This window comes from Quercus suber, unplaced genomic scaffold, assembly GCF_002906115.3.
Source record: "Quercus suber isolate HL8 unplaced genomic scaffold, Cork oak 2.0 scaffold_429, whole genome shotgun sequence".
In the NCBI taxonomy this organism is placed as follows: domain Eukaryota; kingdom Viridiplantae; phylum Streptophyta; class Magnoliopsida; order Fagales; family Fagaceae; genus Quercus; species Quercus suber.
The window spans coordinates 473,337-491,320 of NW_027069880.1; the positions used below are offsets into that span (position 1 = coordinate 473,337).

At 31.0% G+C, this 17,984-nt stretch overlaps 1 protein-coding gene across 1 annotated transcript; it reads right to left on the minus strand.

Annotated features, from left to right (window-relative positions):
* Positions 1–3,998: 3,998 nt before the first annotated feature.
* LOC111991166 (putative receptor-like protein kinase At3g47110) lies at positions 3,999–8,645 on the minus strand. Its single transcript, XM_024022949.2, has 3 exons — positions 5,953–8,645; positions 4,872–5,367; positions 3,999–4,297 (listed from the first exon to the last, which is right to left on the minus strand). The coding sequence occupies exons 1-2, from the start codon at positions 8,627–8,629 to the stop codon at positions 4,916–4,918; spliced, it is 3,129 nt and encodes a 1,042-aa protein (XP_023878717.1). The 5' UTR covers positions 8,630–8,645; the 3' UTR covers positions 3,999–4,297; positions 4,872–4,915.
* Between the last annotated feature and the right edge of the window lie 9,339 nt (positions 8,646–17,984).

Consider the following 17,984-nt stretch of genomic DNA (forward strand, 5'->3'; position numbering starts at 1 on the left):
TACCTTTCAAATACTCATTTATTACCTTGTTAAAACCAATTTCATCCATTATCACAATAATTTGTTTGATTTTGTCATAAAATTTGTATTAACTTTAACAATTTTTTCGAAAAAATAATAATAGATGAACTGAAATCAATCCAATCACAATTAGGTAAATTAGTTCTATTAAAAAGGTAAGAATAATATACTTTAAATAAATGAAAAAAACTTATAAACTAAATATTATGTAAAGAATATTTAATATAAAAAGCTCATTTAATGTAATTACATTAAGCCTTAAATTATATTGAGTCCGTCTTGCTTTCAATCATTAGCATTAACTAGAGTGATCATATGTTCTTTTTAGCTCAGTCATGGGCTCACTTGCATTATCTGTTTAGCCATTGATTACATATATGAGCTTGATTATGAAGATTGGGTTGGGTCAGAGTTCAGTGTAGGTAGTGGATTACAAGACACCTCTTGAAATGGACTCTCATGTACACTTACATTTACTTGTATGCTGGTGGACAGATTTAGAAAACTATTGTGTTATGGGCTTATAGGTGGACTTATGTTTGGGTTTGCACATTGTTGCGGTCAAGACCCAGTTCCGCATCCTAAATCCTAATCTACGCACCGCGGCGTTTGCTCTGGTTTCCAAGTATTTGGAATTCATGAAACCTATTCGACGAAAAGTCTGAACCAAGCTTTAGTCCATCGAAGTTTTAAGGAAATGGGATTGTAGTGATACTGAAGTTTCGAAATTATTTGTAGAAAAGCCTTCTTTACGCAAGGCTAACATTACATGGTTTCTTAGTTGTCGAATCAATCATTGTTTTGATGAGAGGCTTGAGTTCTTCTGGACATTGTTTATGTCAAGGGATGTTCTTGCCAAACACATTCTTAGGAACCCTTCACCCTTGACATATAACTTTCACAATACCATCAAGCCAGCTATTTTACCGTATGAAGATATAACGCGTGTAAGTAGATACAGGACAGGGACCCAAAATGATGAGGGCATTGAGGAGAGGCATTTGCCCACCAGGTGCTCTTTTTTTGGGCCCTGAAATCTAATATCATTCTCCTTTTTGTGAGCTCTTTGCATGCAGCGGCCTTGTACCATTGTAGTTTTGTTGTTTAAATTATCTGTTTTAATGCATATCACAGGCAGAAAACTCTCTCTGATACTTGCATGTACACATGAGACATTTGTTACCATAATTCAATATGTTCTTTACTATAATATGTCTTAAGAACGAGTGCCACAAAAGGTCATACTCTTGGAATACGTGTCTATCAGTCATTTTGTTTTTGTTCCTAGACATTTAAATTGTCCATTTGTCACTTGTCTATTTTTTTGTAAGTGGGTTGATTCCATCACCATCTCTCCTCTTTTCTATCTAGGTTCTTGTCCTGGAGGATGGAGATGGATTGGGACCCTGTTTCCTTCTTTCTCAGTAATAAATTATTCTTAATTTAAAAAAAAAAAAAAAGAAAAAAAAAAAAAGAAGAGTAGCTAATGAAGATAATATCTTTAGGAATATTCTTAAATATATTTAAATGATAGTTAGTGAGGTAGAATTGTTTGCTTTACAAATCCTGGCCATTGCTTTTGGGATTTTGTTCTCATTTTTACCTGTGCATGTCTTGTTATCACATTCAGTATATATTTTCTATAATCTCATGCCCTAGTCGATCCTATTTTGCAAGGAAGCACCCATGAAAATATTTTCTAGTTCCCTTGGAAGTAAATTAGACTAGGAATTCTCTAAAAATAAATTTATTTGAACCCGGATCCTTGAAGATTTAATTCTAGGCAATGAAGGATAATTGTTCTTTTAACTGTTTGGTTAAAGTCTTATAAAATAAATTGAAACTTAAATTGATTATTGTACTCTCTACAGCCACAAGATGTTATAATCTAGAGTAAACCTGCCTCTCCTTCCTTCTCTCTTTCTCCCATACTATTCTTATCTTATGACAGATATCACATGAATGAAATCCAAGCACTACCAGGTTAGTAATCTCAAAGAACCACCATATTTTCTCTTTGACGAGGAAGGCAATGCTAGGGTAATTTTGTCTGAGATGGGAACCCCTGATGCAGGTATGAATTGCTTCAGTTCTAGGCTCTAATTTGTTTGGCTGAATCACCAAGTGAGCAAACGTATAAAAACACTGCAGGGATTATTGTTCATACGGATGGTTTATGACAGAGTTGGAATACAAAACAAAAGAAATAGGTAGGATATTTTTATGAAGGTACATTATATCATGGTAAAAATTTAATACCAAGTATATGTTTTGCTTGTTTATTTCAATTTTTGATGAGCTATGTGCATGTTAAAGTATGTTGTTTATCTAGAGCTAGAAGAGTTTATATTAATATTAGATGTATGTACTATGTGATAAAATCAGACATCAGTCTAAAAACTATAACCATATAAACAAGAACCAACTATATACAGTTTGTTGTTTGAGTGAAGTTTGGAGTTTAGCATATAACAAGACCCAATTATGCAGGGGGATTCACTCGTAACACAGTTCCCTTCCTTATTTTATAGAGTCGTTGACTCTGTAAATAAATTTGTTCTTTTGTATTCTCTAGACTCCTCTGCCCATTTTACATGGAGTAGTCTTTTTGCAACAAAAAGGAACCAATTATTTATGGTTATCATTTCAATGCAAAAAATATATTGTAGTAGTTAAGAGTCAGAAATGTGCCATCCGGTTGAGGGGCCTCCTGTGTAGGAGTTCTTTAGGTCAGATGCAATATGCCTCATATATATATATATATATATTTACAATCACATTACTCTGCTTGGGCTCCTTTTTGGTGTATGATACCTGTTTTAGAGGCTTGTTTAATTAGATTGTCCCAAACTAATCAGAAAATAAACCATAGACAAATTATCAAAAAAAAAAATTGATGAGAATTATTACCATGTTTTGTATATGTGACTGCTTGTCATTATTCTACATAAATCTCAGATTTTCCTCACAAGAGAATGCAGAAACTGTGAAAGAATCTGCAAACCATCTTAAGAATTTTCTCTAGGGAAATGATCGTATGGGAACTTGAAGTTTCTGGTCAATTTTCTCACTCCTTTGCTTTTAAATGTTAATGTATCATCTGCAGCTAGAACATGTTGAAGTATTCAGGGCATAGATACTTTGGTTTATGTGTATTTTGTGTTTCCATATGATTTCCTTGTACCCGTTCAAACTTGTGAGTTTCTGCCACAAATCTTCAAGAGGTTCCTTAGGCTTAGAGTGCCGAAGTTCTAGTGTTGGTGATGGGGTTCGTTCAAAAAGAAAGTTCTATAAAATAATTCTAGAGTTATAAGACTGAAGACCTACACTGTGAAGGCAAAATGGGACATTTTCAGATGTTACAATTGAAAGTCTACATTTGCAAAGATTTTGTAAGTAGAATATTTTTAATTCTTTTTTTGTAGTGAATATTCTATGGAGTTAGATCCCTCAGAGTAGTTTTCTACTTTGTCATCAAATCTGTGTGAGTTTTCATTGTTTTATAGTGCTTATTGTTACTATCAGATTTGGTGTTATTTATTGTATTTGAATTAACTATTTGTACTATTTATTGGAATAAATCACAACCTAGTCATTCAATCAGCAGCCAAAGTAATTCATATAAATATATGATATGGTGGGATATTACAGGTGTACATTAATGGGATTTGAGATCTTTATATACCAAAATATATGATACTGACAGTAAATAAAATTTTCAAGGTTTTCATCATACTAAATTTCTTATGTATTTTTCAAGAAAGTCAAAAGATGAGCAGAAAAAAAAATTCAGAAAACAAATCTAAGTAATTGGCATTATACAGTGTGTTGATTTTTATGTATTTAAATTGAAGAAAAAAATTTGAATCATGACCCTAAGTTGAATTAAACTAAACCATAAGATGAATTGATTTCCTTGAATTTTTGTTAAGCCACTCTCTAATTTCGTTTGTGTTTAAAGCTTTAAGTTTAAATGAAAATAAAAACACAAGATCCACTTCTGTTTGAACACTAGAATAATGCAGCATAAAAACATCTGAAGTTCGTAACTTACACGGCATCTTTGATACATTCCCTTCCCATAAAGGCTTTTAAGAATTGCATTGATTATTCGTACAAGCACATAAACACACATTGCAGTAATAGAACCAGTCAATGTACATGAGGACAACTCCTTCGCCAGAAGAGAAAGGAAACAATCCACTGATAATTTCAGCAACGGATATTAACCTAGCATTATCAAAGAGAATTAATCTCTTTCAATAGTTTCATGCTTCTGCAGTTCACAAAAAAGTTTGTTAGCTCAACATATTCCATACCTTGATAAAGTCAAAAACAATAACTATTGCATGGATCAATGGAAATAAAAAATTTACAAGGTGGCAAATTCTATCTAGCTCTTGATTTTCTTTTTTCTTTTCCTTTTTGAGGAAAATCTAGCTTTTGATTATGAATAAGAAATGAAAATCAAATTGTGCAATTAGCTAGGATCATCTACTCAAAATTTAATACAAAGGTAAACATAAAATTTGCATGCTTTATGTTTTAAAGAAGTTTTTGCAAATATACTAAAGAAAATAAACAAAAGTAAAAGTTAATGGATGTCTTAAGAGTATTAGTTTAATAAATATTTTTAGAAACATTTTAAGGAAAAAAAAAAAAAGCAACTGACTTTTTTTACAACTTTTTATATTCTCCATAAAAATGATATTAAAACTCTCTCCAAAAAAAAGAAAGTGATATTAAAACATTTTTATTAATAAATACTCTAAGTGTATCTGTTAACAGGACCCATAAACAAATGACTAAGATACACTACTTAGGACAGTCTTTTAATCAAAATTAAATACCTTTGACTTTGGATCTACTTGGTCTACCTTTGAGGTTCCCCAAACTAACTGAAGTACTTTTTTATCAATTGTAGTTCTTTAATGACTTCTTCCATACTCATTCTCTCTTTTGGGAATTCCATTGAACATAAAATTCCAATGTTAAAGATTGAAAGTAAGAACTTTTGCATGTTGGCATCAATTTGCTTAAACTCCTCATTGTTATCAACTTCTTCTACTTCAATTTCATTGGCATCGTCATCATTGTTATCAGCTTCTTCTTTTGCCATTATTGTTGCAGTTGCTGCTCCCATTTCTATAGCTTCTCTTGGTAAAAGCAGTGGGTCGACAATTTGAACAAGTCTTTTTGGTAGTGCCATCTTAACAAAGTTATGGAGATTCAAACCATCTCTAAACATATCATTAGTGGGCCTCCTTCCAGTGAACATTTCCAATACAAGGACTCCAAAGCTATATACATCCCCTTCAGCTGATGCCTCGCCACCAATTCCATACTCTACAACTCATAAAATGTAAAAAAATTTAGCAATTCTATATATGTAGTGAAAATATGGATTGAAGGTCTACAAAATGCAAAGTCAAGAACATAGAACAAATCTATATTCAAAGGTAATATGACAAATGTTATTACTTCTAAAAGGGAAGGAAGTTATTCGTAGCTTTACCAAAAATTACTTCTTTTTTTCCTTGCTGCTTCATTTTGATTTAAGAAATATATGGGTAGAAAGAAGATATGAAGCTTAGTCAAAGGATTGCAAATTGAAAAGTCCATCAGCAAATCAACTTAGGCGTTTCTCAGAGTTTAAGTCATATTTAAATCTTATTTTTACTTCAAAATTTTCAATTTTATGAAAAATATAAAATTAATTATGTGCTTGTGTGTTTATCCACGTGAGTATGTGTTCTAAGAGACCTAGAAATACTAAGCAAGAGAGTTTTTGTTTAAATGGTACGAGTATTGGAAAGACTATGTGCTTGAAAATTCATGGAGTTAAATCCTATCTTTTGATAAAGTGACCAAAAAAAAAAAGCAGTATGTTTGAACAGTTATGAATTTAAAACTAAACGAGAAAGTTAATACCTGGAGCAATATAGCCAATAGATCCCTTTAACCCGATTGTACTTGTATGCTTTTGGGAAGAATCATTAGTAGTTGTGAGGAGCCTTGCTAAACCAAAATCACTTACATGAGCAATCATCTCATTATCAAGAAGAATATTACTTGGCTTTAAATCACAATGAATGATTTTTTGCTCACAATGATTGTGAAGATAATTTAATGCTGAAGCCACATCCATTGCAATAGTAAGTCTTTGAAGAAAGCTCAAATTTTTTGATTGATTTTCACTATCTACCATTGGATGTAGCCACATATCTAAGTTCCCATTAGTCATGAATTCAAACACTAGAGCTTTGAATTCATCACCATTATAATTTATACTGGAGCAACATGTTAAGATCTTTACAAGATTTCGATGCCGAACATTTCTTAACACATTGCATTCTGCTATAAAACTCTTGGAAGCTCCTTTCTTTTGAAGGTTCAGGACCTTCACAGCCACTAATCTTTCATCTTGCTCAAGAACTCCTTTATAAACTACTCCAAAACTACTAGATCCAATCAAATTGTTGAGAGAAAATCCATTAGTCGCTTGATGGAGCATTCTGTACGAAATTGTTGGAAGGAGATCAATATTTGAGACCATTGACGATGGTTTCTTTTTTGATTTTTTCCTCCAATAAAGAACAAGAAAGGATGAAACTAGAAGAATACATGTAACAACACAAACAATTATGATTGTTAATCTAGAAGCAAGGGACTTTCTTGATCTCATAGCTTTGAAGCATGTTGGTAGTTGAAATTGTGGAATACCCCCACAAAGCTTATTGTTTCCAATTATTGATATTGCATTTACATTTCTAAAAACTCCTTCTGTTGGTAGCTCACCTTGAATATCATTGAATGAAATGTTCAAATATTTTAGGAATGAAAGCTTCTCTAGACCCTTTGGAATCGACCCTGATAAGTTGTTTCGTGAAACATCTAAATATTCAAGGCTTTTCAAAGAAGCCATGGATGATGGTATGGTCCCCTTTAAAGAATTCCCTTGTAGGTATAGCTTATTTAAGTTTAAGCAACTTCCAATTGTCAAAGGAATTTCCCCAGACAAATTGTTTTCAGAGACATGCAGTAAATACATATTTTTCAAATTGCCTACTTCAGTTGGTAAGTTTCCACTTAATGAGTTGTATGATAAATTGAGTAATAGCAAGGAAAGACCAAAAACTTGATGAGGTATGACTCCACTAAGGTAATTTTGTGAAATATCCAACAGTTGCAAACTTTGGCAATTACCAATACTTTGAGGTATTCTTCCTTCTAAATTGTTGTCATTCAAAAGGAGTTCACCCAATTTAGTGAGGTTTCCTAAGGAGCTTAGGATTTGTCCTGACAATCTGTTTCCCTCTAAATTAATTCTTTGCATCTTCTGAAACTCCCCAAAATAAGTAGGTATCACACTTGTTAAAAGATTCCCTTCCATGCCCAAGATAAATAAGTTGATAAGATTGTGCAATATTGCAGGAATCATCCCTGATATTTGATTGTGTCCAAAATATAATCCATAAAGCTGTGTTGACAAGTTGCCAATAGAGTTGGGCAAAACATCTTTGAATTGGTTTGAAGTAAAATCCAGCGATCCCAATTTGCTACAATTTCTTAGAGATGTTAAGAAGTCTAAGTCTCTTCCTAGTTTATTAGGACCTATATTTAGCCATTCAAGATGTAGTAGATTTCCAAGATTAGTTGGAACTGATCCCGCAAAGTTGTTATCACCTAGATCAAGTATTTGAAGCCGAGATGCATTGCATAAAGAACTAGGGATTGTTCCAAAGAATTCATTAAGACCTATGTCAAATACTTGAAGATTAGGTAAAGTGAGGCCTATGTTTGCTGGAAGACTACCACTAAGTTGGTTATCTGTAAATCCTAACACACTGATAGATGATATATTGTAGAAAAGGGAAGAAATCATACCGTTCAGTTTATTGACTGCAACTGAGAAAAATGATAAGCTTTTCAAATGGCATATACTTTCTGGAATATTTCCCTCTAAATTATTAGATGATACCGAAAAATGCACAAGTGATGAAAGATTTCCCAAGGAAGGTGGGATTCCTTCTGTCAAATTGTTTGTAGAAGCCTTAAAAGAGAAAAGCTTTGACAAAGTGCCAAGCTCCATGGGGATTTTCCCAATAATATTGTTCCACCTTAGGTCCGTCATCCTTAGTTCGGAGCAGTTGGTCAAGCTGGCTAGAATTTCTCCTCCAAACGTGTTATTTGAAAGATTTAGGTGTTGCAATCGGATCAAATGACCAACTTCCTTTGGAATTTTACCATAGAAACTGTTGTTTTTGAGGTTGATAGCCTTGAGAAAGGTGAGATTGCCAATGTAAGGTGTAATGGTTCCATGCAATTTATGGCCTTCTAGTTCCAAGGCCGTCACTCGTTGATGCCGGTGGCCACATGTAATCCCATACCAGTTGCAGTACTGGATAGAATGATTCCATGAGTTCAAGATTCCATATGGGTCATTGATGGATTCTTTAAATCTGAGCAAAGCCAAACGATCAGTCTCATTTGTTGGAGTGGCAGAAGAAGGGGTAGGTTGCAAGCATAGAAGGGTTACATTAAAGAGTAGAATCCTGTGAAGGAATATAGAGCATAATGTAGGAAAATTGGGGTTCTGAAGCTTCATTGGTTTGGGCAAGCAGGAAAGAAAGCTGGTGAAATATTAGCTTGAGGTAGAGCTAGAGACAAAAGTTTGTATTATATATGAGTGGACGTAAATTGTACTTATCTCTGTAAGTATAAATTTAGGCTCGGTTAAGTTTAGGTTCTCCACACTCGTAATACCATAATGCTAATTTAGTCTAGTACCTCAAAAATTCTACTCAAATAAGTAGTAGAAGTAGCTTCCTTTTCTTAATTTTTTCTAAATTTCAGTCGCAATAAATTGATAACGTACGTTCTTCCCGTCAACAGACTCAACACTAGCGTCTGATTTGTGTCATCAACAATTTGCCTCTTTCGTGGAAGAAACCCTTTCCCTGGGTTAGGTGCAGAGCTACTTTTCTTCTTATTATTTGACTTTAAAAAAAAAATAAAAAATAAAAAATTTTAATACAAAGTCACATCACAAACTCCATTCAAAAGCTTTAATTTATTTATTTGACTTTGAACATAACTATCATGTAATCAATAATAATCAATGTAATGAACAGTATTTTTATTTATATCAATATTCTTTTGCTTCTCTTTTATAATTTGACTAGTCTTTATCGGCCCATGTGATACACCATACTTTTATTTATAACGATTTTATAAATTTAATTGTAAGTATATGTGCTTTTATTCTAAACGAAAATTGGTAAATATTGATGTAATAACTTTTGTCCCAAGAAAAAAAGGTAATATCAAAATTTTTTCAAACAAATTGTTTGTACACAAAAAAAATTAATAATATCAATAATAACGTTTGTGTGAAAATAATAATATCCAAATTATATTACGATACAAATTTAGCATATTAGCGACTGTAATATTACAATTTATTAGGATATGCTTAAAAGCTATATGTTGCAATTGATTCTAGTTAACACAACTAGAAAAATTTTTTGTTGTCAACTAAAATATTTGCTAACACTAAAAATCAATTCATGTCTTGGCCAAATTATAAAGAGCAACCATCTTGTAACGATCGTCATAAGTTAAAATTTATTATATTTATAAAATTATATATATATATATATATATATATTGTAGAAATATGAGTGCTAAATATCAAAGCATATATGTAGAAGGTAATAAATTTTTCTTATATATATATATATATATATTGATAATGCGCTTCCAAAAGCAGTTCTGTCTTATAAAATAAAAAAAAATAAAAAAGTGAAAGCGAACAAACAAAGAAATTACTTTGTTAACGTGCATAGGCCGTTGAGCAGACGCTATCGACAACAAAGTAACCTATGGCGTCCGCTCTTGGTGATGCTCTTTATCATCAAACGAAAACACCAATCAGTTTTTGGTACAGGTAGAGATTGAACCCAAAATTTCTTATTCAAACACCAAAAACTTTACTAGTTGAGCTGTTTCAGTTAGTTATGACAAAAAATCATTTGCGTACCTTGTAATGCGCTAATGCTGTTCGTCAAATACCTCCAAAAATATAAAATTCGTGGGATCTTTAATTGATCAATTTTTCTATGATTTAGTATTTAATAAATTGATAATGCGCTTCCAAAAGCAGTCCTGTCTAAAAAAATAAAAAGTGAAAGCGAACAAACAAAGAAATTACTTTGTTAACATGCATAGGCCGTTGAGCAGACGCCACCGACAACAAAGAAATCATCAGATTTGGGTCATTGATTCATTGTCCTGCTTTTCTTATTTTAACTTTGGTATTGTTGTGTTTTCAGAGTAACCTGCAAGTAAATAATTTATATAGTTAGATAGGCTTATATTCTTTACTGAACCAAGTTACAAGAACTAAGAAATCAAGGCAGCAAGACTACCAAAAAGAAATTCATAGGAACTGCAAAATGATGAATACGCTAGAGACATGAAAGAAACCATTAATGTAATTGACTTCTAAATCGAGTCATAAAGAATCCATCGTCCATGCCAGTGTGGTTAGACTGTATTCTCCACTAATAATTTCCTGGCGATCATCTAATCTTTGATGTAAGTAAACACAGCGATTTTTTTCTTTTTGGGGGGTGAACAGTGTATTTTTATTCTTAGTGTTTGGATTGAAAGAAAATAAAAGAAAAATAAATGGGGAATTTTGAGTTTTTTTAAAAATTAATTTTACTTTTTTTCGTAATTTCATCAGTTCAAAATTTTGTTTTTGTTCTTTAATTTTTTTTATGTGGTTTTTTATTTAATAAATTGCTGTGGCATTTTTATATGACAATTACATTTTTTTAATATTATTCTATACCCTACATACGCTTCAAGTGTGCTAGCTATGCACACCACTAGTTATATAAATATTTTATGTTAATAAGTTAACGGTAAGAATCAAATTGACTATAACTTGAAAATCACATGAACTAAATTAATTGCTGCCAAAATTGATAGTGACTCCAAAATGTAAGAACCAAAATAGTATTTTCGTTTAAATCAAATAGATATATAGTTACTCTAATCAAAATATAGGAATTATTGAATTATAATTTTTGTTATGTTATTCAACAAGCATTACGGCAAAGGAGATAATTATTTCATTGAAAAAAGCAAGTAGCCCAGACCCATGTAAGAGTCCTACTCGTTGGTCTCCACCTTTAGTTAGATCTTATAAGGCAAATTTTGTTGCTGCAATTTTTTCCGAAGTTTCATTTGTAGGACTAGGAGTTGTGGTACGGCTTAACTAATTTTGGAACCTAAGGCGAAAACTTTAAGTGAAACTTTAATTAATATAATTAAATAATAATTTTTATATATATTTATTACTTTCTAACTCTTTCCAGTGGATTTTTTTTGTTAATTTGTTAAAGTTTCACCCATATCTTCTGTGTTATTAGTTTAATATTAGTAACAAATTTATCCATAGGTGCCTTTTTAGATTTAATTTGTTTTTCTAGTTTTCTTTTCATCTATTTTTAAGTTTTAATATTTAGATGGATATTTTCTAATAGAAATTTATAATTAAAAAAATATTTGAAAATATATGAAAAATAATTTATAATTGAAAAATATATTATATTTAAAATATATTTAAAGTATAGAATCACAAACCTAATTTATCAAAAGTAAGCTTGCAACTTTAGTAAATGATGTGCTCATACCTTGTAGTGCGTTAATGATTCAAATACCTCCAAAATATAAAATCCATGGGATCTTTAATTGATCTAATTTTCTATGATTTAGTATTAATAAATTGATAATGCGCTTCCAAAAGCAGTCCTGAATTAAAACAAAGAAATTACTTTGTTAACATGCATAGGCCGTTTAGCAGTTGCTACCGACAACACAGAAATCATCTGATTTGGGTCATTGACATCATTGTCCCGCTTTTTAAAAATACGCTAGAGACATGAAAGGAACCATTAATAATGAGATTAGAACTTTGGTAGTGTTTTTCATTATTGATGTTCTAGTGGGCTTGGTAAAAATTGTTTCAAGGGAACATTGAGAGTTGGGCAGGACCAAACCCATTGCGATCAAAGTCTTGAAGTGTTTAGGTATTTACTCACTCTCCAGTCTCCTCCACTTACCTTCCCTTTCTTTTCGTTTTATTGTATAGTTATTAATTTTAACTTTGGTATATTATCTACAGCACTAAAACTACGAGATTTTCATGGAACAACTAAAGTGACGAATTTTCAATAGCAAATAGAATGAACTGAACTTGATGTGGTTCAAACAGTAAGGTGATTAACTACTTTCACATTCCCATAGACATAACATTTTGAATAATAAACCATGGATCACATAACACCATATATTTACAAATTAGTTTCCGTTCATAAGAACACATCTCAATCAAAAAAGGAATAGAGGTGCACAGACTAGCTACGAGCCACTAAATTTATTTGTGTGCGTAAGGGCTTTTATAAAGTTTTAATTAATTTTTTTTTCAATTCTACTATTTCAACCATTATCTTGCGTACAACTATTATGAGGATACCACTATATATGTGGTGTCCAATTCTACAGTTTGCCAACATTAGACATAACACACTGTTTAAATTTCTTTTTAAATTACAAGTTACAAATTGGTAAATAGCTTTTATTTTGAACCAAAGAAATTGTAAAACTGTTTTTATTTTTATTTATATATATATATATATATATATCTTTTTAACCCGACCTCCCTGGGGGACTCAAACTGTTTTTATTTATTATAAGAAGATAGAAAAAAATTTTAAAAATTAAACCAATGAATTAAAGAGTTTTTCTTCTCTCTCTCTCTCTCTCTCTCTCTCTCGGTGACATTGATCTTAATTTTTTTTTAATACATTTTGATGGTTAAAATACAAATCTATATATATAATAATAGGTGAAGCAGAAAGAAACTCAAATAGAATTCCAAATTAGAGTTTCAATTTTGTGTCATGTGTCATTCCAATTGTTCAATTAGAATCTGAAATTGGAGTCTAATTTTACTATACACGTGTACAAAGAAAATAATCAGAAGAATATAATATGATTTGGGTTGTTTTCGAGAGAACCATTATTCCGATTCGTTGTTTTTATTTATTTTTACGTAGATTCATTGTTCTCTTGGTTCAAACTTCAAAGTGCCTAGGGAACTATAAAAAGAAGCCGAATATGGAAAATGGCCATGGGAATTGAAAATAAATTTCAAAAAATTAATTAAAAATAAAAAATCTATATATATAATAATAGGTGAAGCAGAGAGAAACTCAAATAGAATTCCATATTAGAGTTTCAATTTTGTGCCATGTGTCATTCCAATTGTTCAATTAGAATCTGAAATTGGAGTATAATTTTACTATACATGTGTACAAAGAAAATAATCAGAAGAATATAATATGATTTGGGTTGTTTTCGAGAGAACCATTATTCTGATTCGTTGTTTTTATTTATTTTTACGTAAATTCATTGTTCTCTTGGTTCAAACTTCAAAATGCCTAGGGAACTATAATAGGAAGCCAAATTTGGAAAATGGCCATGGGAATTGAAAATAATTTTCAAAAAATTAATTAAAAATAAAAAATGAAAGAATATTGCAAGAAATGCACCACTTGGAAAAATTGAATTCCAATTAAAATTCATTGAACTTGGTAATGAGATGAGATGAAATTAATAACACGTTAAACACTCATGCTTTGGGAATTAGTAGTATCAATCTAAATCCATTGGACTTGCTTCATGATAATACAACTATGAAGGATGTATAAAAACACGCATCAATCCATCTCTCTATAAAAAGAGATTGGAGAGAATTTCTTTTATCAGCCATGTAACTTTAAAGGTTTTTTCTTCACACAAATACTCATCATGTTACAAAATGACCCATCGTAAAACTACAAAATGAGTACAACTCTAAGGGTTTTTTATTTTTTGAAATTTTAATTTTTTTAAGCCACGAAAATTTCAATCACCAATAGAGATTGAAGATTCAAAAGCTTGAATGGATCTTTTGGATAAACATCGTCACCAAGGTTCATCTTTCTGTGTAATATTTCCATTTAATTTTGATTCGCTTAATTGATATAGTGATGGGTTTGTGTGTATGTACATACATTGAGTCAATATTAACATTTTTTGAAATCCTTTGGTCCTTGCTTGATGATTGACTTCTCTTGCAGATATCAATCTTGCACGAAGATGGCTTTCAACCTATTTAGTGTGACCTTACTGAAAACAATATTTAGCATGTGGGAAGAATATCCAATGTCAATCTTGTGAATTCTTAAACCTATAAATTAGTCCACTTTATGGAAAACACTTCTCTCTTAATAGCTTCATGGCTGCCAATTTAGTTTCATATTACTCTATTTTGGCTTATAGTTGTGCTACTATTGAACATTTTTTACTTAAGTTTGATTGCTGTGCCAAATGTCTCTAAAGTTTTATTTACTTAAGAACCAATTAATTGTATGGGCTTAATTACCCTTTAATTACCCTTTCAATGTATGCATGACTGCGAATGTAACTTGTATACTATATCAATCTATTGCGGTTCAAATCGCTTTCTTTTCTATATATATATATATATATATTACTGCTAAGTTTTGTTAAAAAATTTTATGGTAATAATATAAATATTAGACTTAACTGAGCCTTGTCCTAACCAAAACTCAAAAAAAAGTTCTAATTAGATTATAAATTTGACTCCAATTTTGTGTCGTGTATTTTATCTAAATTTTCTAATTTTTGTGCCCAAATAAATGATGCATTAACATTTAACACGGAAGCCTAATAAAATTTTATGGTTAATAATATAAATTTAGACTTAACTGAGCCTTGTCCTAACCAAAACTCAAAAAAAAGTTCTAATTAGATTATAAATTTGACTCCAATTTTGTGTCGTGTATTTTATCTAAATTTTCTAATTTTTGTGCCCAAATAAATGATGCATTAACATTTAACACGGAAGCCAAGAAAACCACAATGATAATGCTCATTGGTCTAAGCAAGAACATCTTACCTGCACACTTTTATGAAGATTATAAATTAGATTCTAATTTTGTGTCATGTATCTTATCTAAATTTTCTAATTTTTGTGCCCAAATAAATGATGCATTAATATTTAACACGGAAGCCAAGGAAATCACAATGATAATACTCATTGGCCTAAGCAAGAACATCTCACATGTACACTTTTATGGGTGATCTCAATAGAGACTGGAGCTCTTCTAATCTCATAACCAGAACCAAGGAGTCCAACGAGAAAGACTATAAAAGTAAAACATCATCTCCTCCTAATTCCATATTGTCATCCCATGTCTCCTCCTCTCTCAACTTCTACCAACTAGATTCACACACTACCCTCTCCTCCTCCTTACAGATTTCTCAGAGCAAGAACGGGTTCAAACACAATGTTCAATCCCACTCTTCCTTGCTTCACACTCTCATATATTAGCGCTTCATTGGCGCCTCCAAGAAGATTCCAAGCTTAATAATCAGTTCTTATTTTTTAATAGTTTTTAGTGTGTCTGGATTAAGATTTTCTTAATTTGTTAGAAGTGGACAAAAATATAATCATATATATTATATTAAGTTGAAGTTCAATTTTAGAATTCAAATCGAATCAAATTAATTTCTAATTGTAGTTTAATTTTGTGCTATGTGTCTAATTTGATTTTTAAATGTTAGTGTTAAGTTACCTCCATTCATAATGCTCAATGTGGAAATTAAATCTACCAAGATAAATATCTTATCATCACAATTGTTAATATTTCCGTGTGCAAGCACGGACTACATGCTAGTTTTGGAATAATGAGAAGAGGCAGTATAAAGATAGTGGCAGAAATGATTTCAATTGAAAACTTCCTAAATAAAGAGACCTCTTCTTATAAATAATCGAGATTTGCTACTGGAATGCTACTTGTGAAACAAATCAATTCCTATTGAGACTTCTCTTTGGTTCCACTATATTGAGACTGAGTCATGGAATTTAATAGCATTAAGAAATTAAGCAATGCTACAGCTATAAACTATTTTATTAGTTTTCATTTATGCCCATTACTATTAATATCACTTTTTTATTTACTAATAATCACTTACTACATCAGCAGTTTGTAAAAAATTTTATAAAAAAGTTTGTATCTCTAGTATTACTCTTAAGAAATTGGGAAAATTACAACTTATCCAACTGTAGCTTGGCCGAAATTTAAGTTGTCTACCTGTGGTTTGAAATTTGACATTCTACCCACCTGAGATTAGCTTAATTAGAGTTTTGTAATCCACATCTGTTAAAAACAGGTTTAATAAGTAATTTTGCTCCACTTTTATATCTCTCTCCTCCAATAAGTAAAACTAGCCTCATTGGTAGCATGTGCCTAGAATTTTTTATTTGAAAAATTATTTATTTACATTGTACTATCAATGTAAAATTTACATTATAGACTAAAAAAATATGTACAACAAATATTGTACAAATTTTCAAAAAGTGTACAATAATGTAATTATTTTTATTTTGATAAGTAATGTAAAACTTTTACCATTAGAAACCGTAATTATTTATGAAAAATAGATCTTTGTTTTCTTTATTTAAATAATCCTTATATGCTGCAGAAAATCATAATGTGAAAATTCGTACAACTTTCCAACTAGCATGTTCATTGGATAAAATTAAAATTAACTTTGTATGTTCTAGTATTGGTTTTTATTGAATGACTATTGTGAACATGAGATCTAATGCTTGGCATTAGGAATGTTTTAATAGTTTGCTTTAGACTTTTAAAACAACGGTTTATATGGTATGAGGAAATGGAAGCAAGAAGAGTGTAATGTATTAGATTAGTTCGATTTGTTAGTCTTAAGTAGAATTAGACGTAATTATGTCCATAAATTTTGGGGTTAATGGAGGAGAGGTGTATCAACCAAATGGACAACTATAAGGGATATAGTTGGAACGAAAGCTAAGCTATGTCACTAGCTTGTGGCAATTGATGGCAACCACCTAGGGTTCTAATATGAGAACCCATCAAGTTCAACCAGGAGTAACATGAAAGCTGTGTTTCCATTTTGCAACACTCAACATGCCCTATAAACTTTGAGTTCCACTTTTTATGCTCAAATGGATACATTTTTTAATTTGTTTTATATAATAGTGAAATGCCACGTTTACAACATTTTTACCATGCTTTCACAACATATCCTAGCTGGCAGGTTGTTATAGGTTATCAATTTGAATCTACAACTGAAATTATTTTTCCCCCACTAATGACAGCAAATAACAATCTATCACATAAAATTAATGTGCTTCCAAGAAAATAAAAGCGTGATAATTAACTATGTAAGTTAAGAATATAAACCTCAGTTGAGTTGGCAGTGCCGGTGAAGTCACTACCGAAGTACCATTAAAATAAAAGAATAAAATAAAAATAAAAATAAAAAGTCCTATTTATGTCCACTAAAAACTTTGATTTGGGTTTAGGATTTTTGTCAAAATTAATTTTCACTAGCTATGGTTAGAGCAACTGATAAAAATTTTGACAGTGTCTGTTATTAGTAATGTTACGGCTACAAAGTATTTTACAACATTTGATCATACACCATTATCACTATTTTACTTATTAATAATCACTTATAACCTCATTAACAATTTGAAAAAAATAATTAAAAATAATTTGTAAAAATCTAGCATTTTCTATATGTTATTATTAGTGTTGGAGTGGGTTTGGTGAGAAGTGTTAGAAGGATAAACTGATGGTGAAGCACAGCCAAACCCATTGCGATATTAAATTTTGTAAATCTTGTATTTTCCATTAGCTATTATCGGTGTTGGAGTGGGTTTGAAAAGAAGTGTTTGAAGGGTACGTGAATTATTGGTGGGACTAGGTCAAATCATTGTGATATTAGTTGTTTGAAGCCCATTTGTCAACAAAGGTGCTCCAATTGTGTTAGGT

What these genes read in the sequence shown, in the direction of transcription:
- LOC111991166 (XM_024022949.2), bottom strand. Translation starts at nt 8,629, where the DNA reads ATGAAGCTTCAGAACCCCAATTTTCCTACATTATGCTCTATATTCCTT. An exon ending in TATTGGCTATATTGCTCCAG is followed by an intron (nt 5,368 to 5,952) that starts GTATTAACTTTC and finishes TATGAGTTGTAG; the next exon opens with AGTATGGAATTGGTGGCGAG.